The sequence below is a fragment of the Heteronotia binoei genome, chromosome 5, assembly GCF_032191835.1.
Source record: "Heteronotia binoei isolate CCM8104 ecotype False Entrance Well chromosome 5, APGP_CSIRO_Hbin_v1, whole genome shotgun sequence".
In the NCBI taxonomy this organism is placed as follows: domain Eukaryota; kingdom Metazoa; phylum Chordata; class Lepidosauria; order Squamata; family Gekkonidae; genus Heteronotia; species Heteronotia binoei.
Window position 1 is genome coordinate 30,723,095 of NC_083227.1, and position 24,205 is coordinate 30,747,299.

General features: G+C 47.0%; 1 protein-coding gene across 1 annotated transcript; it reads right to left on the minus strand.

The window, feature by feature from the left end:
* Positions 1–834: 834 nt before the first annotated feature.
* LOC132571333 (sulfotransferase 2B1-like) lies at positions 835–21,213 on the minus strand. Its single transcript, XM_060238141.1, has 7 exons — positions 21,170–21,213; positions 20,444–20,588; positions 13,329–13,537; positions 7,539–7,665; positions 5,468–5,562; positions 3,782–3,962; positions 835–1,498 (listed from the first exon to the last, which is right to left on the minus strand). The coding sequence occupies exons 2-7, from the start codon at positions 20,580–20,582 to the stop codon at positions 1,389–1,391; spliced, it is 861 nt and encodes a 286-aa protein (XP_060094124.1). The 5' UTR covers positions 20,583–20,588; positions 21,170–21,213; the 3' UTR covers positions 835–1,388.
* Between the last annotated feature and the right edge of the window lie 2,992 nt (positions 21,214–24,205).

Below are 24,205 nucleotides of genomic sequence, written 5' to 3' on the forward strand. Positions count from 1 at the left end.
GGCAGCAACTCGTGAGTAGAGAGGCCAATCCCCAGAAACAGAGGGGTGGGGGATATGTCTGCTGGGCGCTTCATTATTCCCTGTGTGGAGATGGATTCTCATAGGGTATAATGGGGAATTGATCTGGAGGTTTCGGGGGCTCTGGGGGAGCTGTTTTTTGAGATAGAGGCACCAAATTTTCAGTATAGCATCTAGTGCCTCTCCCCAAAGTACCCCCCAAGTTTCAAAATGATTGGACCATGGGGTCCAATTCTATGAGCCCCAAAAGAAGGTGCCCCTATCCTTCATTATTTCCTATGGAAGGAAGACATTTAAAAAGGTGTGCGGTCCCTTTAAATGCTCTCTTGGAGTTCAATGATGCTTGTCACACCCTTGTTCCTGGCTCCTCTCCCAATGTTTCCTGGCTCCACCCCCAAAGTCTCCTGGCTCCACCCCCAAAGTCCCCAGATATTTCTTGAATTGGACTTGGCAACCCTACCTAAGACTGTAAATTCCAAAATCACATGGTCACTACTGCCCAGGGTGCCCACTATTTCCACTTCTTCAATCAATTCTTCCTTGTTGGTGAGAATCAAATTCAAGATAGCAGATCCCCTTGTTTCCTTCTTCACTTTCTGAAAAAGGAAGTTGTCAGCAAGACAAGTCAGGAATCTATTTGACTTTTCACTTTTAGCAGAGTTGGACTTCCAACAGATGTCCAGGTAATTGAAATCTCCCTTGATCACTGTATCTCTTCTCTTGGAGAACTTTGCAATCTGCTGTAGAAGTATCTCATCCAAGTCCTCTGCCTGACTTAGTGGTCTATAGCAGACCCCCACAATAATATCACTGTTGTTTCTTACTCCTTTTATTTTTACCCAGAGACTCTCAACTGAGCTGCCATGCTCTGATTCACATATTTCCTCACAAGTATATACCTCCTTCACATATGCTGCTACGCCTCCACCCTTTCTCATTTGCCTGTCCCTTTTAAATAAGTTGTACCCCTGAATCCTAATATTCCAGTTGTGAGTGTCATCCCACCATGTTTCTGTAAGGCCTATTATGTCATAGTCTCCTTCCTTTATTAGGACTTCCAGTTCCTCCTGTTTGTTTCCCATAATCTGTGCATTAGTGTAGAGACATTGGAATCCACGTTGTATGCATCCTGATGTTGTCACTGTGATTCTACAGTGTGAGCCCCCTTTTATCCGTAGCGTCCCTCTAACCCTATCAGGGACATTTCACACTGGCATTGCTCTTTGGGGGTGGGGCTTCTCAAGCTAGCCAGCTGGCTGCCAGCAGGCAAAAACTTCCAAAATTGGGGGATCTCCTGCCATCTGGGAACCCTAGATCTGGACCAGATGACACGTCTGTTCTGTGGGGAATGCAGAACACTCTGGGATTCTTCAGTCCCATGGGAAGGTCATGTTCACACCCCGCATATTCTCCCGATAGACACGGTCAAAGAGTTCACTTTGTGCCACAGTCAAGTGGTTCTTCCAGTCCCCAGAGATTCCTGGAACAATTCAAGAGGAGCCAGTTAACACAAAGGGAATGTACAAGAACTCCGTGTTGGTGGTACAACCTCCTGCAATGACTCTGCTACTTTAGAAACAGCAACTTGTAATAAGTTCTGAGGAGATGGCAGTGTGAAACAGCAGAGACTCCTGGAGGGTTAATTGGAAGATGTTGCTTCTAATGTGGCACAGTCCTCGCATGAAGTTGTACCACCACAGGCTACATGGCTGGAATAACCCATTCAGAAACTCTGTCTCTCTCACACACACGCACACATAGAAGAAAACGGAACTTTCTATTTGACTCTTACACAAAGAGCCTGCCAGAAGGGAGAGCTAGCCAGCATTAGTGTCAGACTGAGATCTGGGAGGCCCAACTTCGAATCTAGTTTGGTGTAGTGGTTAAGTGCGTGGACTCTTATCTGGCAGAACTGGGTTTAATTCCCCACTTCTCCACTTGCAGCTGCTGGAGTCGCCTTGGGTCAGTCATAGCTCTCACAGAGCTGTCCTTGAAAGGGCAGCTTCTGGGAGAGCTCTCTCAGCCCCACCCACCTCACAGGGAGTCTGTTGTGGGGGAAGAAGGTAAGGTAGATTGTGAGCTGCTCTCTCTGAGTTTCAGAGTGAAGTGTGGGGTATAAATCCAATATCATCATCTTCATCATCATCCCCCCTCTGCCATAGAAGATAACTGGGTCCCCTTGGGCCAGTCATTGTCCCTCAGTCTCACCTACCTCATTGGGTTGCTGTGAGGATAAAATGGAGGAGGAGAGAATGGTGTTGTAACTCACTTTAGTTCCCCCATTGGGTCGAAAAATGGAGTCCAGATATACATAAATAAAGGACATCCCTATTCTTTCACCTTCTGCCACTATTTCAGAACTTTTATGACTGGGCAGCTATAGAGTTCACTTCACTGAACTCACAGAATTCACCTCACACTACTTCTACAGTGTATTGGTCCATGAAAATCTGAAGAAGAAGAAGATATTGGATTTATATCCCGCCCTATACTCTGAATCTCAGAGTCTCAGAGCAGTCACAATCTCCTTTACCTTCTCTCCCACCCCACACACACAACAGACACCCTGTGAGGTGAGTGGGGCTGAGAGAGCTCTCACAGCAGCTGCCCTTTCAAGGACAACTTCCACAAAAGCTATGGCTGACCCAAGGCCATTCCGGCAGCTGCAAGTGGAGGAGTGGGGAATCAAACCTGGTTCTTCCAGACAAGAGTCCACACACTTAATCACTACACCAAACTGACTCTCAAATGAGCAAACTGGAGGGGGGGGGGAAGGAAACAGAAAAACAAAGCTAGAGTCTGCAGCCCAGCTTTCCTGTTCATCTGCTTTTAGCCCTATCTTAATACATCTCAGTTCTCACTGGGATCCCCCTCTGTGGCAGACTCAGCATCTTTGTCCCTGCTGGGATTGCCCATAGACTTTTGATGCATGTAAATGCAGAGATTGGGAGAACTTTACATGCAGATTTTCTGCCTGTTAATGGCTAGAGGAGCCGCCAAGCCCTAGTGTAGACAAGCACTGTCTCCAAACAGCCGCTTTACAGAGGACACAGGTTGGGTCTTCGGTGTCCACCCTCTGCAGTCAGATGTGAGTAGTGGATTCTCCAAAACCAAGAAAGAACCACAGTTTGAAATGGTTGGTAAACAATGGGAAACTGTGTAGCGCAATAAGGAACAATTATGACAACCATTTCTGTACCAGCCTCTATATATTGTAATAAAGAAAATAAATGTAGCTGACAAATAGGCACTGTTTATAAGATTAAACACATAATGTCCATAAACAATATCAGTGCACAGTCCAACTACTATTCCAAAATTATCCTGAAATGGATAATTGAAGAATAACAAAGGAATGGACGCTGCAACCAATTCAAGAAGCTCAGGACCGGTTTCAGTAAAGACACCCTCTTCAACTTTTAAGCTCCATCTGCAGCCATTACAATCATGAATATCTGTTGGCTATGGAAGCTCCAGTCTGTATTCATTCAAGTAGAAATAGTGCAAACACTTTGTAGCTGGAACTGAGCTTTTGTGGCTGCTACCACTTCTATGGCATTGAATTCCATGTGTTATTTATTCTTTGGGTGAAGAAAGAAGTGCATGCATAAGATACTGAAGGGAACTGCAACTCTCCTCTGACTTGCACAAAGGCTGGGAGACCCTGAACCCAACCTATAATGTATAAATTACCTTCACTCTCAGAAGTTCCAGCAAAAGTACACAAACAAGCCCTAAAGATCCCTTCAGCTCTACTTGTTACCTTTTCTCATGAGTTTCCCCTTCTTGTGGTCCATGATGAGATCTCCAGCTAAGGTGAAATTGGACATCTTGTTATCCTTCATCTTCTGGAAAGAGGCATTTTCCACCACAGAGTCAATTTGCTGGCTACTGAGCTCCTTCCCAAGGAAGTGGCAGATCCTCTCAACACTGCCTCGTAGATCCTGGGAAGGACAAAAGCAGAGGCCAAATGAACACATTTAAGCTGCCTTATGCTGAATTAGACCCTTGATCCATCAAAGTCAGTATTGTCTATTCAGACTGTCAGTGGCTCTCCAGGCTCTTCAGTAAAAGTCTTCCATATCACTGACTACTTAATCCTTTTACCTGGGGATGCCTGGGATTGAACCTGGGACCGTCTGCATTAAAAGTGGATGCTCTACCACTGAGCCATGGCTTCATAGGCTGATAATGTGCTATATGCTCACATTGGACACTTAGCAAGATAAATATTTGTGACCATTTTGTTGGGTTCCTTTGGCAAGGCTGCAACCATGTGTGTGCGGGGCTCTCTGCCCCCCATTTTAAGAACATAAGAGTAGCCACGTTGGATCAGGCCAATGGCCCATCCAGTCCAACACTCTGTTTATTATTATCTGTTTATTTATATTCTGCCCATTCCCCATAGGGGCTCAGAGCGAAGCACAACATGAATAATAAAATCACAATAAAATCAACATAACAATAAAACAGCATAACAATAAAAACTGATTAGGATGTTCAGTCCAACAGAATAGTTCAACAGGACCAAGATGGTATAACAATATGATGCAGCAAAACAGCGCAGTAGGATAGTACAGTAGGGGAGGCCAACGTATCTGGTGAATAGATGCCCGCCGCCTCACCCAAAAACCTGGCAGAACAGCTCCGTTTTACAGGCCCTACGAAAGGCTAACAAGCCAGGTGGGGCCTGGATCTCCATAGGGAGCTAATTCCACCAGGTTGGGGCCAGGACTGAGAAAGACCTGGCCCTGATAGAGGCAAGATGAGCATCTCTTGGGTCGGGGATGGTCAGAAGATTTTGGGAGGCTGAACAAAGTGACCTCTGGGGCATATATGGGGAGGGCATATATGGGAAGAGACTGTGTCACACAGTGGCCAAAAAGACCAGGTGCCATCAGGAGGTTCATCAGTGGGGCCAAGACACTAGAAGCCCTCTCACTGTTGCTCCCCCAAGCACCAAGAATACAGAGCATCACTGCCCCAGGCAGAGAGTTCCATCAGCACCCTGTGGCTAATAGCCACTGATGGACTTCTGTTCCATATGTTTATCCAATCCCCTCTTGAAGCTGTCTATGTTTGTAGCTGCCACCACCTCCTGCAGATGACCAAGAAGCCTCTCTTTCAGCTTGAACTATCTGCCCGCCATCCCGTCCCATGCCACCTCTCAGTTAGCACAGCAACCAGGGACCATTCAACAACTTAGCTATATAATTCCCATGAGTTGCAAAATTCTATATATGTTGCCATACAAAGATGAGGAAGCAGTTTCTTCACAAAGTCCCTCTGCACACGATATGGAGCACTATGTTCACAGAGGTCCTTTTTTCTTTTAAAAATACTTATGGGAGAGAGATTCTGGAATGTTCCAAGGCACTCATCCCACAAAACCAAGATTTTCTAAAAGAAAAGTTGGAACCTTATAAGCTGAGGAAACTTAAAACCATACCTGCTGCAACTCTTCATAGGTAATAAAGAAGGCATTGTCTCTGTCCTTCATTGGTATCCAGCTCTTCACATGATCAAACCAAGAACCATAAGGCACTGGAAATAGGATGTGAAAATACCTCAAAAGGAAACTGAAGAGCTGAGGAAAGTTCAGAAATGGGCTGCCAAAACTAGCACAGACTAGGAATAAGGCAAGGCTGAAACACCTGGGATTTCTTAGTTTAGCAAAAACAAACAAACAAAATGAGGGGTGACATGACAGAACTCTAAAAAATGAGAAAATTCTGTTTTAATGGCTAAGAATCCAATTCACTTATTATGAACTGTGTGAATAAGTACTTTCTTTTGTCTGTTCTGAATCCACTGCTTGTCAACACACAAAGCTGTTTTATACTGTGTCAAATCATTAATTTCTTAAGGTTAATATCATCCACTCTGACTGGCAGCAGGATCTCAGGACAAAGGTCTTTCACATCACCTTCTGCCAGATCCTTTTAAGAGCAGATGCTGGGAACTGAACCTGGGACCTTCTGCATGCAAAGCAGAGACCCTGCCACTGAGCCACTGCCCATCAACTTCATTGGGTACCTCCAAATTCTATTTTGGTGGGAGTGGGAAAGTTCTCTCCAGGCCTCATTTTGGGCAGGAGCTCACAGGAGCAGCGCTCTGGACCCTCTTAATTTTATTGTGTTCTATCTTTCTTACACTCCTCCCTGCCCAATACTTGCTTCTGAACTCCATTGTTCAAACCCACTGTGAGAATTTTGTTGAACTCTTAAGATTTGGCAAACTTTCTAATATTTTTCCCCATGAAAAATGGGAAAACAGCCAAGACATGTAAAGCAGACAGGTGGAACTCTTAATCAAGCCACTGTGACCACATAGGAGAAAGTCATTTAAAAAGTATGATGGGACTAAGATTTTATTATGACAATTCAAGAAGCATTTTAAGGTAGATGCTGAGCTGGTATAGTTTAGTACACCTTCTGGTGGTGTCAGGGGTGTGTGGCATATGCAAATGAGTTATGTAAATGAATCACACTAATGAGCTCTGACACTTTTTTCTACAAAATGACGCCTGGTTCTCTCTATCCAGTTCTACACTGAGATTATTCTTGGAAACCTCTATCCTGCCCTCCCTCATTTATCTTTTATTTTTCTGAAAATAACCTTCCCTTATTCTCAATTCAGAGGATTCTTGAGAGAATAAAATAGGATAACCCCATGTACAATATTATGACTTCCATCAAAGATGGAAAGGACACAAATATAAAATGACAGAACATTCTCAGAACCCTCACAACACTAGAGTTCCCAGGATTTCTTTTGAGCCTTGACAACTGACACTATACTAGAGTTTGCTAGATCAAATTGGGGAGCCGAGTCAGTCTGCCTGTAGCAGAAGAAAAGAGCAAGAGTTTGGTAGCGCCTTAAAGATTAATCAAATTTGTGGCAGGGTATGAGCTTTCACGAGTCACTGCTCACTTCTTCATTTGAGCTGCATTGGAAGAAGTGAGCAGTGACTCGTGAAAGCTCATACCCTGCCACAAATTTGGTTAATCTTTAAGGCGCTACCAAACTCTTGCTCTTTTCTAGAGTCTGCTGCTAGTAATTATGCATCACATAGAGTTGCCAGCTCCAGCTGGGGGAATTCCTAGCGATTTGGGGGAGGAGCATGGGGTGGGGTCTGGTTGGAGAGAGCAGCAACCTCAGCAGGGATTTTATTTAGGGCTGCCAATCCCCAGGTGGGAGCAGGGGATCCCCCGGTTTGGAGACCCTCCCCCTGCTTAAGGGTCAACAGAAAGTGGGGAGAGGGAAATGTCTGCTCCTCACTGTATTATTCCCTATGGAGACCGATTTTCATAGGGTATAATGGATAATTGATCCGCTGGTATAATTTCAGGAGAACACCAGGTTCGGCTTGGATGATGGCAACCCTAGGCACCATGACTGTTGGCTTGCACTTCTGGTTCAAGGAGGGGACTGGAGTGCATCAGGATGAGGCCTGGATGGGTGTGCAGATGTGGAAACTCAGCTAAAGGAGGACATATCTAGTTTGCCAGCTTCCATACCATTCCCACTCAGGAACTCCTTCAGCGTCTCTTCCAAGGTCCCAAGGTCCTTCCACAGTTTGACGGCCTTAGAGAAATAGTAGTGTGAGACCAGCACATCTTTGGGATTGCGCGAAGTGTAGATCACCTGTGAGATATGAAATTTATTAGGGCAGAATCCTGGTTACCAGGTTACCTCAGTGTGAGGTTTTTCACAGCTGCTTGAAAAATTTGCCAAGAAATTTTATGTAGCATAATAGAATTTTAGCAATAATTGTATATTTAACTTGTAATAATGTATATTAATATATTTCATGCATCTGATACATTTTTAATATTGGACTGATCCCCTGTAATTCATCTATAATCTGTACTGTTTTTATGTAAATGAAATGAATAAATGAAACAAAATGTGACTTGTGCTGGTCCTTGACCGTATCAATAAACTGAACCGAACTGGCTACCATTAAGTCATCTGTCTGAACTTGTTCTTCAGAAGTTCTTATACATTAATTATTCTGTATAAGAAAAGAACCAAATTAAACCTAGGGCTGTAGTAAAATGGAGTTGTTCTGGAAGACTTGTTGATAAGGCCGTGGTTATTAAGGCAGCGGTTCTCAACTGGTGGTAATGTACCCGTATTGGGAAGCATGGTTTTCACAATAAATAATTCATACTCAGTCCCAAATGTAAGGATGACATGCCACCTCCTGCCAACCCTACCTGACATGGATTATCCAGAGCCGGCGCATGGGAGTTGGCGAACTAGGCGATGGCCTAGGGTGCCAGCTTCCAAAGGGCGCCTCCTTCCCTCTGGCAGGATTGCCCCCCCCCCCCCGCCGCTGCCTTCCTTCCTTCCTTCGGGGCGCTGGAAGACGGTGCGTGCTCCGCTCAGCTCCTCCCCCAGCCTAGGCTGGTCTTTACCAGCTTCAATGCGGCTTCTAAGCCTTTGAAGGTCCTGTGATAGGAGAGTTCGCTCCCCCTCACTTCCGGTTCCAGGAAGGAGGGGAGCAAACTCTCCTCCCACAGTTTAGAAGCCCCGCGCAGCCACATTGAAGCTGGTAGGGATGGGGGAACCCTGGTGTGGAGTTCAAGCTCTGGCTTGTTCGGCTTCCCTCCAAAAGTAACAGTTCCCTCCCAAGTAACAGTTCTCCCATTTGAGCCTAGGATACAACACCCCTCCCCGCATAGTTCCAGCTATCAGGTGACATAGTCCTGGAGATATGCCGGAGGGCGGCAGTCTCGTGTCGAGCGTCAGAGCTCCGAGGGGACTGGGCGTTCCGACTCGGTTGGTGGTTCCGCGGCTGCAGAGCTGGAGATATCGGGGACGGCGGCCCCGGGAGACCTGGGTTCAGCTGCGCGGTCAGGGGTCTCCTCCTGCTGGGCCGAAGCGGGTTCCACGGAACCCTGTTCTGCGTCAGGCTCTCGGGGACTTACGTTGTCCGGATCTGGAGCCTCTGACCTTGGCTCCCTGGCAGGCAGGCGACCTCGGAGTTGGTCGATGTGTCGCCTCAGGAGATGTCCACCCTCCAAGGTCACTGCATAGGAGACCGGTCTGCTGACGTGGTCCACCTTTCCAGGGAGCCAGGCGGGGCCAGTGGTGGCATAGTTCCGTGCCCACACTGTCTCACCTGGGTAGAACCCTCTGGGGGCTTTAAGGTGTTCCGGCGCCGGTCGCCTGTCTGGGGCTCGGTCAGGGTGAAGCTTGTCCAGCAGGGTGCTGATGCGGCGGCCCATGAGGAGTTCTGCTGGACTGCGACCTGTGGAGGCGGTGGGTGTGGTCCAGTAGGCCATTAGGAAACACGCCATGTCTTTTGGCCAGTCTGAGGAGCCCAGACGGTTCAAGGCCTCCTTTGCCGTGCGCACCATCCGCTCTGCCTGGCCGTTGGTGGCTGGATGAAATGGGGCAGAGCGAATGTGCCTGATGAGGTTCCTGGCCAAGAAGTCCTGGAACACTGCAGACGTGAATGCTGTGCCGTTGTTGGTGACGATGGTCTCCGGCAAACCGTGGGTTGCAAAGATGGCCCTCAGAGCCCTGATGGTCGCCTGCGATGATGGCGAGGGCACCTGGACCACCTCCAACCACTTGGAGTATGAATCCACTAGTATGAGTAGAGTCCGCCCATGGAAGGGGCCAGCAAAGTCCATATGCAGTCTTGACCAGGGGTTTTTGGTGGATTCCCATGATTGCACTGGGCCACGTGGGGGGTCAGGCCTTGACACCTGGCACGTCGGGCACCTTTTAACCCAAGCCTCAATTTCTGCATCGAGGCCGGGCCACCAGACATAGCTCCGTGCGAGAGCCTTCATGCGGACTATGCCTGGGTGTGCCTCGTGCAGGGCTCTCAGCACTTGGTATTGCAAGGGTTTGGGGATGACGACTCTGTTGCCCCATAGTAGGCAGCCTTTGGGGGTGGATAGTTCGTCTTTCCGGGCGGCAAACAGAGTAAATTCCGGCCCAGTCGAGCCCTTGGGCCACCCCCTCCCCACCCAGTCCAAGACACGGGAGAGGACTGGATCACGAGTGGAGCGGGCAGCAACGTCGCGGGCGAGCAATGGCCTGTCTGGAAGCATGTCCATCAGTAGGATCTGATGAGCCGGGGCTGGATCGGGATCCACGTCAGGCAAGGGCAAGCGGCTCAGGGCGTCAGCATGGCCCATTGCCTTGCCCGGGCGATGCACTAGGGTATAAGTGTAGCCGGCTAGAAAAATGGACCAACGGAGGACCCGTGGGGACAACACCTGAGGGGTCTGCCGGTCTGATGCAAAGAGGCCCAAGAGGGGTTTGTGGTCCGTATAGAGGGTAAAGGGCCGGCCGTAGATGTAATCATGAAATTTTTTGACGCCGGCCACGACTGCCAACCCTTTTTTGTTGATTTGGGCGTAGTTCCGCTCCGCTGACGAGAGGGTCCGTGAGTAGTACGCGATAGGGACTTTGGTCCCATCAGGGAGTCGGTGGCCCAGAACTGCCCCCACGCCATAAGGGGATGCGTCGCATGCAAGGGCCAAAGGCAGGGTCTCGTCGAAATGGGCAAGGACGGAGTTGGACATCAGGAGGCCCTTGATATCCTGGAAGGCTTTAGCGTGCTGGCGGCCCCACGCCCAGGGTCGGTTCTTGTCTAGAAGCCGGTGCAGGGGTTCGGCCACCGCTGCCTTGTGGGGGAGAAAAGCATGATAAAAGTTTAGGAGGCTGAGGAAGGCCTGGAGTTCTTGCTTGTTGGTGGGCGCTGGAGCATCTCTGATGGCACGCAGCTTGGCGTCGGAGGGGTGGACCCCCTGGGCATCGATGGGGAACCCCAGGAATTCCACCCGATCCACGCCCAGGAGGCACTTCTCCCATTTGACCTTGAGGCCGGCTGTTTCAAAACGTTGTAGGACTCCTCTAAGGCGGGCAGCGAATTCTTCAGGCGAGGCTGCCGCGATCAGCACATCATCGAAGAATGGAGTGACTCTGGGAAGTCCTTTTAAAAGGGAGTCCATTAGTTCCTGGAACAACCCCGGAGCCACACTCACGCCAAATTGCAACCGCTTTACTCTAAAGGCCCTCCGGTGGGTCACAATTGTTTGGGTGTTGGCCGTGGCCTCATCCACCGGCAGCTGTTGGTAAGCTTGGGCCAAGTCCAACTTGCCAAAATTTTTTGCGCTGGCTAGGGTGGCTAGAACGTGGCTGACGATGGGCACAGGGTATGCGTGGGCCTGAAGAGCCTTGTTGAGGGTGCACTTATAGTCTGCACAAATCCGCACCTCCCCACTGGGCTTGACTGGAGTCACGATGGGAGTTTCCCAGGTTGTGTGGGTGACAGGCTCTAGTATTCCCTGTGCAATCAATTTATCCAGTTCCTCCTCAATTTTAGGCTTGAGCGCGAATGGAACTCGCCGCGCTTTAAGCCTAATGGGCCGCACTGTGAGGTCGAGGTGTAGTGTAATCGGGGGACCCGTGTAGCAGCCCAAGGTGCCATCGAAAACGGCCGGGAACTCTTCGCAAACCTTGTTAAAGTCCACTCCGACAGTCTTATTGACCCCCCTGATCTCTAGTCCGAGGGGCTTGAACCAGTCGAGACCCAAAAGGTTTGTAAGGTGGTTCTTGACCACTAGCACTTGTAGCTGGCCCTTGAACCCCTTGTATTGGACTGGGACCGGGCCCACTCCCAAGATAGGCACCTTATTCTTCTGGAAGTCCAATAAGGTAAACCCTGGGTCCCTGAGACGAGGCCTCAGCCTGGTGGGAATTTTAAAAAATGTCTCTGCCGCTATAATAGATGATGCTGACCCAGAGTCCACCTCCATTTGGCAGGGCACCCCCCCGATCCCTACATTGATCCGGATTTTGGAGGGCCTGACTGGTGAGGGTAGGTACTGTACCAGGTATCGGTGGGCGTGGAGAGCGTCGATTTCGAAGTCTGGCTGGCCTTCGGAGTGTGCAGATCTTTGCGGGACGTGTGCTCGGGATTTGGATCTGCAAGCGCAGGCGATGTGGCCTTCCTTGTTGCAGAGTCAACAAGTGGCATTCCGGAATCGGCAGGTCTTCCGCTCGTGCTGGCCCCCGCAACTTGCACATGCAGGTGGTGTCTTGTGTCTCATGCCCTGTGGGACGTGGGTGGTCTTCCTTCCTGCTGAACGATAGCCGGTTTGTAGAGCTCTGTCCTCGTCCGAGTCCTCCGTAGATGGTTCAGGGTTGATCTGGTGTGCCTCAACCTGTCTTGTCGGCCGTGGCTCTGCTGATCTGCCCTTCTCCCAGCAGGTGGCCACGTCGATTGCCTTTGTTAGGTCGCACTCGGAGAAGGACAGGAGTATCTGCACTAGTTTTTCGTCCCTCAAGCCCCATACAAACTGGTCGAGAAGGGCTTCATTGAGGTCTGCGAAACTGCATCGGCTTGCCACCCGGCGCAGGCTTGTTAAGAACGCCATGGCGGTTTCGCCTGCCTTCTGTATCCTTTGTCGGAAGTCCCAGTGCCGGGTGAGCTTGGTTGGCTGGGGCTGGAAATACTTCTCCAGAGCGCTGATGATGTCGTCCACCGGTGTCTCTGAGAGCTTCCTGGGTTGGAGAAGAGCCCTGGCTAAGTCCACGGTCTCCGTGCCACACGTACTGATAAGCAGAGCTCACTGCATGGTAGTCTCTGTAATCTTCCGGAAGGTCAGGTATGACTGGAAGCCTTCGACCCACGAGTCCCACAGCTCGGGGCGATCGATGCTAAAGGGCTGTAGGAGGTTGGCTGGAGCCTCCATTCTTGGCAGCGCGTCTGGGCGGCTTGCGAGCGGGGGTGTGCGCAGAGCAGAGGTGCGGACCCAGATGGCTTGGATTTAGCCGCCTTTCCGTGTTCCTGGTTCTGTTGCTGGTTCTTACTGGAATCCCATCCTCGTCGCCAGTGTAAAGTACTGGGGTCGGCGCAGTAAGAGACCAGAGTCGGAGAGCGATTTCAGCAAGCTTTACTTCAGGAACACACACACACAGACTGAGCTCTGTTCAAACTTCCCACTCCTTTATACAATTCTTGCCCCCTTCTGATTGGTCCTTAACTATCTACACGGATTGGCTATTTACAGGGCCCTAAGGGCCTATCAGGGTACAGTATGAGCCTGGATGTTGATTGGCTGCTTATGTTTCAATCCTTCCCCTGATTGGGCACGCTTAGGCCTTCTCTGGAACCCTGGTGTGGAGTTCAAGTTCTGGCTTGTTCGGCTTCCCTCCAAAAGTAACAGTTCCCTCCAAAAGTAACAGTTCTCCCATTTGAGCCTAGGACATAACAGTCACACATCGAAGAATGTTTTTGTGTGGGAAGCCAGGTCAGTGTGAGCTTCCTCCTTTCTTACCTTGGCCTTGGAGTGGAGAAAGGACTTGGGGAAAAGCTGGAACTGAAGGTGAGAGGAGAGCAGCCTGGGTGGAGGATATTTCAAGGCCGTCTCTTGGCCCATAGCAGTCTCTATCCAGGGGGTCCGCGTAAACATTGACACACTGCGTACCCACGTGGGGTCCCCATTCTTCTGGATCAAGCCCAAGATCTCCGACATCCAATGGGATCCTAAGAGAGAGTCCACCAGTTATGGGGTCACCTTGTAACAAGTTCAAGTTTAAGTTAGCCTTTATTGGCATAAAATATATAGATGTATATATCAGAGCAAATTGGTTAAAAAAAAATGGAACGATCGCATACATATACATCAGGAAAAGCATAAACTTAAACTATTTTTATGAGATCCTCTGGCGTGCCTTCAAAACAGAATAAAGAAATTTAGCCGCTTTCTCAGTGACACTAGATGAAGTATCGTTCAAAAGATTATAGACCTTAAGTGCATCAGAAGAATCAACCATGCTCACTAAAAGAGGATGTAAATACTTGTGATGAAGATCTGTATATAAATTACAATAAAGAAGAATATGAGTAACTGACTGCACACATTTTTGCTTACAGAGACAGTATCTGACTGAGTAGGCTGTCTTGTTAAATCTGCCATAAAGAATGGCAGAGGGCATGGCGTTGCATCTGGCAAGAGATCTACGCTTCTGTGGCACCTGCAAGACGGATAGATATGAGGCCATTTTCCCAGTACTAAGAGAGATCTCAAAACTCAATGGGGAACAAGTTTTCTTAGGCAGACTGTATAGGTCTTGGTGCTCAGTATCTAGCAACCTGTTTTTAATTTGTTGGACTGCGGTGGTGAAGGACAGCATGGACAATAGTTCTAGGGATAAACCCATCGCCATCCAAACCCTTCACCATTCAGGATATTAAGATCGTCTCCTGGAATGTGGCCGGCTGGCAGAATAAGGCTAAGGATGCTGAGTTTATAAGATATCTTAAGGGGTTTGATGTTATACTACTCCAAGAAACCTGGACTCCACACCAGATTCAACTTGAAGGGCACAAGTCCTATTCCCTCCCAGCCTTCAGGAGTAATACATAGGGTCATTTTCAAGCAGGCTTGTCTATACTTGTCTCCTCACATTTTGCCTTGGAACACATCACTCTACAGGCAAACATCTCTATGGTGTAGGTCGTCAAGCTTCTCCTCAAAAAATTCTCCTTAATTATTGTGAATGTATATGTACCACCCTCTCTAGATAAGCTAACTCTTTTGCAATATTGGGAACACTTGGGCACACTCATGGAGGAATTAGAGAGGAAATTTCCAACTATAGAAATAATTCTAGTGGGCGACTTTAATACTAGGGTAGGGAAGGACTGTAGCATATTTTTTAAAGCCCTTGATTTTAACCAAGACGACACCCTTCCACTCATTTTCTCCTATCCAAGATACTCCAAAGATAGCCTAAATTCAGCAGGCATCTGTCATACCAAATTCCGTATGCAATACAACAGAATTTGGTTAAATGGTTTGATTGCCTACCCAAATTCAGGAGAATTCACCTTTGTCTCCCTGAGGGGCTGTAGCGTAACTGATTACATTTTAATCTCTCCTTTATTGAAACCTTATGTCAAAGATTTTACATTGGGGGATTTTATTACCATTTTCCCCTCATTTTGACTCTTCAAATTGGTCCTCACATTTATCCCTCCTGTAACTTGTCCCTGCAACCTTACAAGACTGACTTATTGCCCAGAATTCCATGGAATGATCGCACAGTTTGGAAAACCCAACAGCTCTTCAGCTCTGCTGTATAATACAGATCCTCCTTAATATGTGCATCTGACCCTAATGTATCTATATCAACTTACAATTTTTTAACATCTTATATCTCTGAATCACTGAGTGTCAGTTCAGGATGCCCAAGCAGAGGTGCAACTATTCTAGTAAATTCTACACACCGATGGTTCGACAGAGAATGTAAAGAAACAAAAACTCTTCTGCGTAAAGTTTACAACCAATACCGCAATTCAAAGGCCCTAACTGTGCCATCACAATACTTTGTGCTTAAGGCTCAGTTGCACCACCTTATCACAAAAAAGAGGCACAATTATATTAAAACTCAATGGGAAGAGTTATACCATGCTACTACCTTAAACATTCTAATAAGTTCTGGGCCATAGACTTGGATGCATTTCGGGCTGATGACCCATCTATGTCTGCCATTTCCTCTTATGTTTGGTTTCAGCACCTCTCAGTTCTGTTCCATCAAGATCTAACTTGTGCTGAACCATCTGAATTTCCTCTAGCCGATTTACCTGACTGGCCTCCTGTCCCTCCAGAGGAAATAAAAACATTAATTACACAACTGAAATTAGGAAAGGCTTCTGGCCTGGATGCCATTTCCTCCGAAATCTTAAAATTAGACCCAGATTGGTGGGCTTCTCCCCTTGCATCTCTGTTTACAATTGTAGATCGAACTGGCATAATTCCCTTGGCATGGTTGAATGCAATAGTGGTCCCGCACAAAAAAAGGTGATCACACTAACCCTGCCAATTACAGGCCAATTAGTCTACTCTCCATCATTGGCAAGCTTTACTCCAAACATCTATTAGTCAAGCTCAGTCTCTGGATGTTGCAGGAAAAAATTCTAGGCCCTGAACAGTTGGGCTTCTGCAAAGGGAAGACCACTTTAGACCACTGCATTACCCTATCCCATCTAGTCAACAAGTACACTGTGCATAATAACCAGAAATTATTTGTTGCTTTTTTAGATTTAAAAGGCGCATTTGATTCAGTTGACAGGGATCTCCTCTGGATTAAGCTAGATAAACTAAACATGGATAAAAGACTCCTTATGCTTATTAAGAGATTACACACTTCTACCACCTGCCCGATCAAATGCTCATTAGCAGGCAACTTAACATCGAAGATTGCTGCCAAAAGGGTGTCAAACAGGGTGGCATTTTGGCTCCCTTTTTATTCAATCTCTTCCTTAATGACCTGGCTATTCAGTTGTCTGGTCCTGACTGCCATAGTCCAAAATTTGGTGCATTACATGTACCCTTGTTACTTTATGCTGATGATACGGTGCTGTTGTCCTGCTCTAGAGTAGTCTTAAGACGTCTGTTGTCCCGTTGTGTTCTGTATTTTACTAATAATAAGCTCCAGCTCAATTATGAGAAGTCCAAAATCTTAGTTCTCAAAAAAGTGGAGACTTTACAAATGGGTTACTGATGGTAAAGAGAAAGAGCAAGTCAAGTATTTTAAATACTTAGGTGTTTATTTTCAATATAATGTGACTTGGCCTACCCATCGCAAGTATGCAGCGAAGATAGCTAACATCAGTGCATCTGCCATAGCTCACTTTTTTTTATGGCAGAGGTAACCAATTTGTGCCAGCTGCCATAAAAATATTCAAAGCCAAAGTGATTTCACCTTGTAACAAGAGTTTCCTTCCCACACCCAATTAGATGATCTGAACTAAATTTTAAAGGCTTTGCCTGTGTAAAACTGTTTAGGAGCACAGCCCTCCAGGATTTATCTATTGAAAGGAGATTATCAGCCTTTAATTCTGGTCATATAAAAGAGTAAGGGGAGTAAGTAGGCTTCCCAAACCTCCCGCCCTGCTGGGGCCCCCCAGGTTTAGCCCCCTTCTCTCCCGCTTTCCAAAAATCTGAAGCGGGGTGGGGGGTATGGCGTCTGGGAGCGATTCCGTTGTGAGCGGTTGCTTAAGGTGGAGAGCTCAGTTCCTCTGCACGAGAAGAGCCAAGCTGAGTCCAGAAACACCTTAAGAGACCACCAAGATTTTTAGGGTTATAAACAGCTTTCAAGATTCAAAGCCCCCTTCGTCTGATCTTCTGAAGGGAACTTTGGTTGCAGTCACGCACACAAAGATAAAAGGGCCTCCTGGAGCGGGGCGGGGGGGGGGAGTGGTAAGTTAACTGTATACTGCCTAGCCCTTGTAGGATTGCCACCCCCCCCCCCCCCGGCTTTCTGGCTCCTCTTTCACTTCCCAATCCCGGCGTTTGAACCTGCTGGGATCAATTTGCAGCCGCTTTGCATTCCACAGACTTCCGTCATCCCACTTCTTCATAATCTTCTTCTTTTTGCACATTTATTTGGAAACAAATCCCAGTGTTTCAGCTGAGTTTACTCCCTACTAGGCACAAGAAAGATTGCAGTGCCTCTGTTTCCTGCTGAAGAGAGTTGACCCAACCTTGTGCACACTGATTTGGGAGCACTCTTTGAAGTAGGCATGCTGAATTAAGGCTGCTGTTGTAAGCAGTGTTACTGGGTGAACTTGCCTTCTGAGCTTAGGGTTGCCAATCCCCAGGTAGGGACAGGGGATCCCCTGATTTGGAGGCCCTTCCCCGACTTCAGGGTCATCAGAAAGCAGAAGGGGGGGGGAAATGTCTGCTGGCCACTCCATTATTCCCTATGAAGATCGATTCCCATAGAATAATGGATAATTGATCTGTGGGTATCAGGGCTCTAGGGGGCTGTTTTTTGAGATAGAGGCACCAAATTTGTATCATAGCATCCAGTGCCTCTTCCCAAAATACCCTCCAAGTTTCAAAATGATTGGACCAGGAGGTCCAATTCTATGACCCCAAAAGAAGGTGTCCCTATCTTTCATTATTTCCAAAGGAGGGAAGGCATTTAAAAGGTATGCAGTTCCTTTAAATATGATGGCAAGAACTTCCTTTGGAGTTCAAATATGCTTATCACGCCCTTGCTGCTGGATCCACCCCAATGTCTCCTGGCTTCATCCCCAAAGTCTCCTGGCTCCACCCCCAAAGTCCCCAGATATTTCTTGAATTGGACTTGGCAACCCTAGGAGTAAGTTAAGTTCAAACTTAAAAACAAATTGAGGTTGACTTCTCATTTTAAAAAATATTGTATGTTTTTGAGACAACTCTCAAAAAGTGCAGTTTCTCTCAACAATTGTTTTGCCTTTACCCCAGTGTTTAGCCTCTCTGTGTGTGCTCTAATTAGAGCTGCTAAGCTCCCACCAGGGCAGGGGATTCTCCACCCTGGAGGGCCCCAACGCGTTGGCAAGGAGCAGATCCCCGGGAGGATCCCCGCCCCCAAAGAGCCCCGTCAGTCCTAGAGTACCGTCCGGCACGATGATGTCACTTCTGGGTGATGTCACAGCAGCGGAGGGACTTGACAATCCTAGCTTTAATGTGATAAGTTTCCATTGCCATAGAGTGTAATAGATACCTGTAATACTTTTAAATTGCTAAACTCAACCTTTGAGTACCCACCATTCCTTGGAGGTCCTCCCATCCAAATACAAACCAGGGCCAACCCTGCATAGCTTGTGAGGTCTGACAAGATAGAGCTAGCCTGAGCTGTCTGGGTCAGAAAGATGAAAATATTAAAAAAAAAAGGTTTAGTTGAAAAGTGCTTGAACTTGCAAACTCATCAAGAAAAGGTTAGTGACATCACAGCTACTGCCACAACCTCTTCTGCCTCCCCTCCCCACCCCATCCCGTTTGTTTTGCAATGCATGCCTTTCATCTACAGTGGAGCAAACTAAATATTTCTCTCCTCTCAGAAAATCATTAACAGGATCACAAGAACGGGAGTGTTTTTTTCCCCAAAGAGCTGGCTACTCTGAACATTCTTCACTGGCAAAATTCCTCCTGACTTAAGCCCATTTCTCCAACCTTAGACCACAAGGAGGAAGCCACAAAATGGATATTCTTTGCTGAGAAGCTGTTGTGGGTTTTGGCAAGGTGACCAAACACGATCTGTCAGGGCTCTCCAGAAACATCACTCCAAGTGCTACGATGTAGAGATTTTTCTAGACAGATTCATGTGGGTCGTCATGTTTGTTTGAAGCAACAGGACAAAGTTTGAGTCCAGGGGCACCTTCAAGACCAACAATACTTCTGGATATAGACTTTTGTGATGAAGTGTGCATGCACACAAAAACAACTATTGATGTTGAAGGTACCCCTGGACTCAAACTTTGTTCCTTTTCTACACAAACTCTATTTACAGATAGTAACTTGTGTTCAGACAGCCAAGGAATGCCACACATACTCTTTTATTATTTACCTTGTTTTTTCCCCCAATGGGGACCCAAGCAGCTTACATCATTCTCCTGCCTCCATTTTCCCCTCACAGCAACAACCCTATGAGGTAGCTTAGGGCTGAGAGAATGACTGGCCCAATGTCACCAAATGAGCTTCCGTAGTAGAGTGTTGGATTGGAACCTGGGTATCCGAAATCCTGGTCCAAAGTTGTAACCACTACACCATGCAGGCTCTCGCTGTCTGTGGTGGGAGTCATTTAGACATCACTGAATTTCTCAAGGGAAATCTGAACTCCATCACAGACATCCCTTTGGTCATTTAAATGTTTACATTATCCAGGATGAAATATGTAGATTCAAAAATCTCTGAACAAACTCAAGAGCCTGCATGGTGTAGTAGTTAAGCATGGACTGTAATCTGGAGAACCCAGTTTGATTCCCCACTCCTCCTCAACGTGAAACCTACTGGGGGGTATTGGGCCAGTCTCTCACAGCTCTTTTAGCCCCACTTACCTCCCGGGGTGCATGTTGTGGGGAGACGAAGGGGAGGTGATTGTAAGTCACTTTGGGACTCCTTAAGGAAGAAGACTGCAGATTTATACCACACCATTCTCTCTGAATTAGAGACTCAGAGTGGCTTACAATCTCCTATATCTTCTCCCTCCACAACAGACACCACGTGAGGTAGGTAGGGCTGAGAGAGCTCTCACAGCAGCTGCTCTTTCAAGGACAACTCCTGCGATAGGTATGGCTAACCCAAGGCTATTCCAGCAGCTATAAGTGGAGGAGAGAAAGAGAAAAGCAGTGGGAGAAAAGCAGGATATAAAAACCCACTGTTCTTCTTCTTGGGTTTCTACCTTTTTTTAATCCTCTTTATCCAACCTTAGAACAGGGAACAAAATCAGAATTTGTCTCATAACAAGTTCAAGAGTTGCTATAAGCCCTAAGGAATGCCATCTTCTCCCCTCACGCTGGCACCACTGATTTTTGTCGATGTATCTTCAAGGGGTTTCCTCCCCTTCTCTGTGCCAACATCCTGTGTGGCTCCCTTCCATCCATTTTCATCCACCTTACCTGATTTGGGGTAAGTGATACTAAATATATCATCGTCCTGTACTTGAAATTCATTTTCCACATAGTTGATGCTTTCCTCCGTGTGCACTTGCATGGGGAAAGGGATCCCCTTGTGGGTGAAATAGGCTACTGACGACATTGCAAACTACAGAGAAAAGAGAGAGAAGCAACATTTACCAGGCTACCTCTGTGAACCAGGATTTTCACAAAGATTAAAGAGGGTATCTTGTGTTACCCAGAGCATCACAATCCCACTGAACCTCAAATATGCCCCTTCAGCTCAGAAGCAGTGACCTTTGTCATTCCCATACTGTTCTGGACATAGCTGAACAGTCTGTTCAAAACACAAGAACCCTGTTGCATTATAAACAAGGGCACTCAGTGCCTCTGAACCCCAGAGCAACAGGGCTGTGTTCCTTAACCTTGCCCCCAGAGCTACTCCTTTAAGAACAATTTGGACTGCTGCTGCAGACATTTGCATTATGTTGTTTGTCCTAATTATTTCTGCCTGGTGTGTGTCCGCCCTCCCCATCCAAGAAGGTGAAGCTTTACCAGTTACAGTCAGGAAGCTGCCGCTAGTCACACTTTCTCCTGCTGGGTTTTACATACGAATCCCTTGGTAAAGGGGAAGCAGCAGGCTAGGCGGGCTTCTTTCCTGGCTATTTGACAACTTTAGTTTATGGCTAATTCCCTCCCTCAGAGCTAAATCTGATCTCCCCTGCTCACCTTACGTCTAAGGCTGTTCACTCTCTCCTCTGCAACTCCAACTTGTGCCCTTTCCCCGCCCCCCACAACTCTGTCAGGAGGGCTGGGCTTAACCCTTGCTCTAGCATAGAACAGGCAGCATTTCTGTATAGGGTTGCCAATCCCCAGGTAGGGCCAGGGGATCCCCCGGTTTGGAGGCCCTCCCCCCGCTTCAGGGTCATCAGAAAGCGGGGGGAAGGGAGGGAAATGTCTGCTGGGAACTCTGTTATTCCTTATGGAGATTTATTCCCATAGAAAATCATGGAAAATTGATCTGTGGGTATCTGAGGCTCTGGGGGGGGGCTGTTTTTTGGGGTAGAGGCACCAAATTTTCAGTATAGCATCTAGTGCCTCTCCCCAAAATACCCCCCAAGTTTCAAAAAGATTGGACGAGGGGGTCCAATTCTATGAGCCCCAAAAGAAGGTGCCCCTATCCTTCATTATTTCCTATGGAAGGAAGGCATTGAAAAGGTGTGCCGTCCCTTTAAATGTGATGGCCAGAACTCCGTTTGGAGTTCAATTATGCTTGTCACAGCCTTGATCTTGGCTCCACCCCTAATGTCTCCTGACTCCACCCCCAACATCTCCTGGCTCCACCCCCAAAGTCCCCAGATATTTCTTGAATTGGACTTGGCAACCCTATTTCTGTAGCACATTTACCAAGGCCCAGAAGCTAAGGTTGCCAAGTCTGACTCAGGAAATATCTGGGGATTTTGGGGATGGAACCAGGAGCAAGGTTGTGAAAAGCACAATTGAACTCCAAAGGGAGTTCTGGCATTCACATTTAAAGGGACCACACACCTTTTAAATGCCTTCCCTCCATTGCAAATAATGAAGGATAGGGGCACCTTCTTTTGGGGATCATAAAATTGGACCTCCTGGCGGTTGCATTTATTCTTGCTGTGTTTGTGCTTCACTTGTGCATTTATTTCCTTTCTGTAATGCCGCTATTTTTATTTACCTGATCTAACTTGGTTTCCTGTTATTTAAATACATTTCTTATTTATTCCCCTTCATTGTTTTTTGAACATTGGTCTGTGTCTCAACCCCAATATACAGAGATTTGTTGTTGTTCAGTAGCACAGTCGAGTCCAACTCTTTGCGATTCCATAGACAAAGTCACACCAGGCCCTCCTGTCTACCACCATCCTCCGAAGTCTGCTCAATTTCGTGTTTGTTACATCAGTAACGCTGTCCAGCCATCTCATCCTTTGCCGTCCCCTTCTTCTTTTGCCTTCTGTCTTTCCCAGCATCAGGATCTTCTCCAGTGAGTGCTCCCTTCTCATTTGGTATCTGAGCTTCAGCTTCAGTATCTGACTTTCCAGGGAACAGTCTGGGTTGATTTCCCTTAGGACTGACTGACTGGATCTTCTTGCAGTCCAAGGGACTCTCAAGATTCTTCTCCAGCACCACAGCTCAAAAGCATCTATTCTTCTGTGCTCGGCCTTCTTAATGGTCCAGCTCTCACTGCCATACATTACTACTGGGAATACCATCACTTTGACTATACGAACTGTTGTTGGCAGGCTGATGTCTCTACTTTTTATTATACTGCCCAGGTTCACCATAGCTGTCCTCCCAAGGAGCAAACGTCTTTTAATTTCATGGCTACAGTCACCATCTGCAGTGATCCTGGATCCTAGAAATGTGAAGTCTGTCACTACTTCCATGACTTCCCCTTCTATTTGCCAAGGTGTGATGGGGCTGGATGCCATGATCTTAGTTTTTTTGATGTTGAGTTTCAAATCTACTTTTGTGCTCTCCTCTTTCACCCTCAACAAGAGGTTCTTTAGGTCCTCCTCACTTTCTGCTTTTAGAGTGGTGTCATCTGCATATCTGAGGTTGTTGATGTTTTTCCCGGCAATCTTAATTCCGGCTTGTGGTTCATCCAGGCCAGCATTCCGCATGATGTACTCTGCACATAAATTAAATAAGCAGGGTGACAATATACATCCTTGCCGAAATTCTCTTCCTATTCTAAACCAATCAGTTGTTCCATATCCCGTTCTGACAGTTGCTTCTTGACCCTTATACAGGTTTCTCAGGAGACATGTGAGGTGGTCTAGTATTCCCATCTCTTTAAGGACTTGGCACAGTTTGTTGTGATCCACACAATCAAAGGCTTTAGCGTAGTCAATGAAACAGAAATAGATGTTTTTCTAATACTCTCATGCTTTCTCCATAATCCAGCAAATGTTGACAATTTGATCTCTAGTTCCTCTACTTCTCCAAAACCCAGCTTGAACTTCTGGTAGTTCCCAATCTACATACTGCTGAACCCTAGCTTGTAGGATCTTTAACATGACCTTGCTGGCATGTGAAATTAGTGCACTGGTGAGATAGTTTGAACATTCCTTGGCATTACCCTTCTTTGGGATTGGAATATAAACTGATCTTTTCCAATCCCATGGCCACTGTTGTGTTTTCCAGATTTGTTGACATAATGTGTGCATAACTTTAACAGCATCATCTTTTAGGACTTTGAAAAGTTCAATTGAGATACCATCATCTCCACTCGCTTTGTTGTTAGTAATGCTTTCTAAGGCCATTTGACTTCACACTCCAGAATGTCTGGCACGAGGTCAGCAATTTCACTGTCATGGTTGTCAAGTACATTGAGATCCTTCTTGTATAAATCTTCTGTGTATTCTTGCCACCTCTTCCTGATCTCTTCTGCTTCTGTTAGGTCCCTACCATTTTTGTCCTTTATCATGGCCATCTTTGCATGATTTCTCCAATTTTCTTGAAGAGACCTCTTGTCCTTCCCGTTCGATTATTTTCCTCTATTGCTTTGCATTGTTCCTTCAGGAAGGCCTCCTTATGTCTCCTTGCTGTTCTCTGAAAATCTGCATTCAATTGAGTGAATCTTTCCTTTTCACCTTTGCCTTTCGCTTTCCTTCTTTCAGCTATTTGTAAAGCCTCATCAGACAGCCACTTTGCTTTCTTGCATTTTTTTCCCCTTTGGGATGGTGCTGGTTGCTGCCTTCTGTACAATGTCATGAACCTCTGTCCATAGTT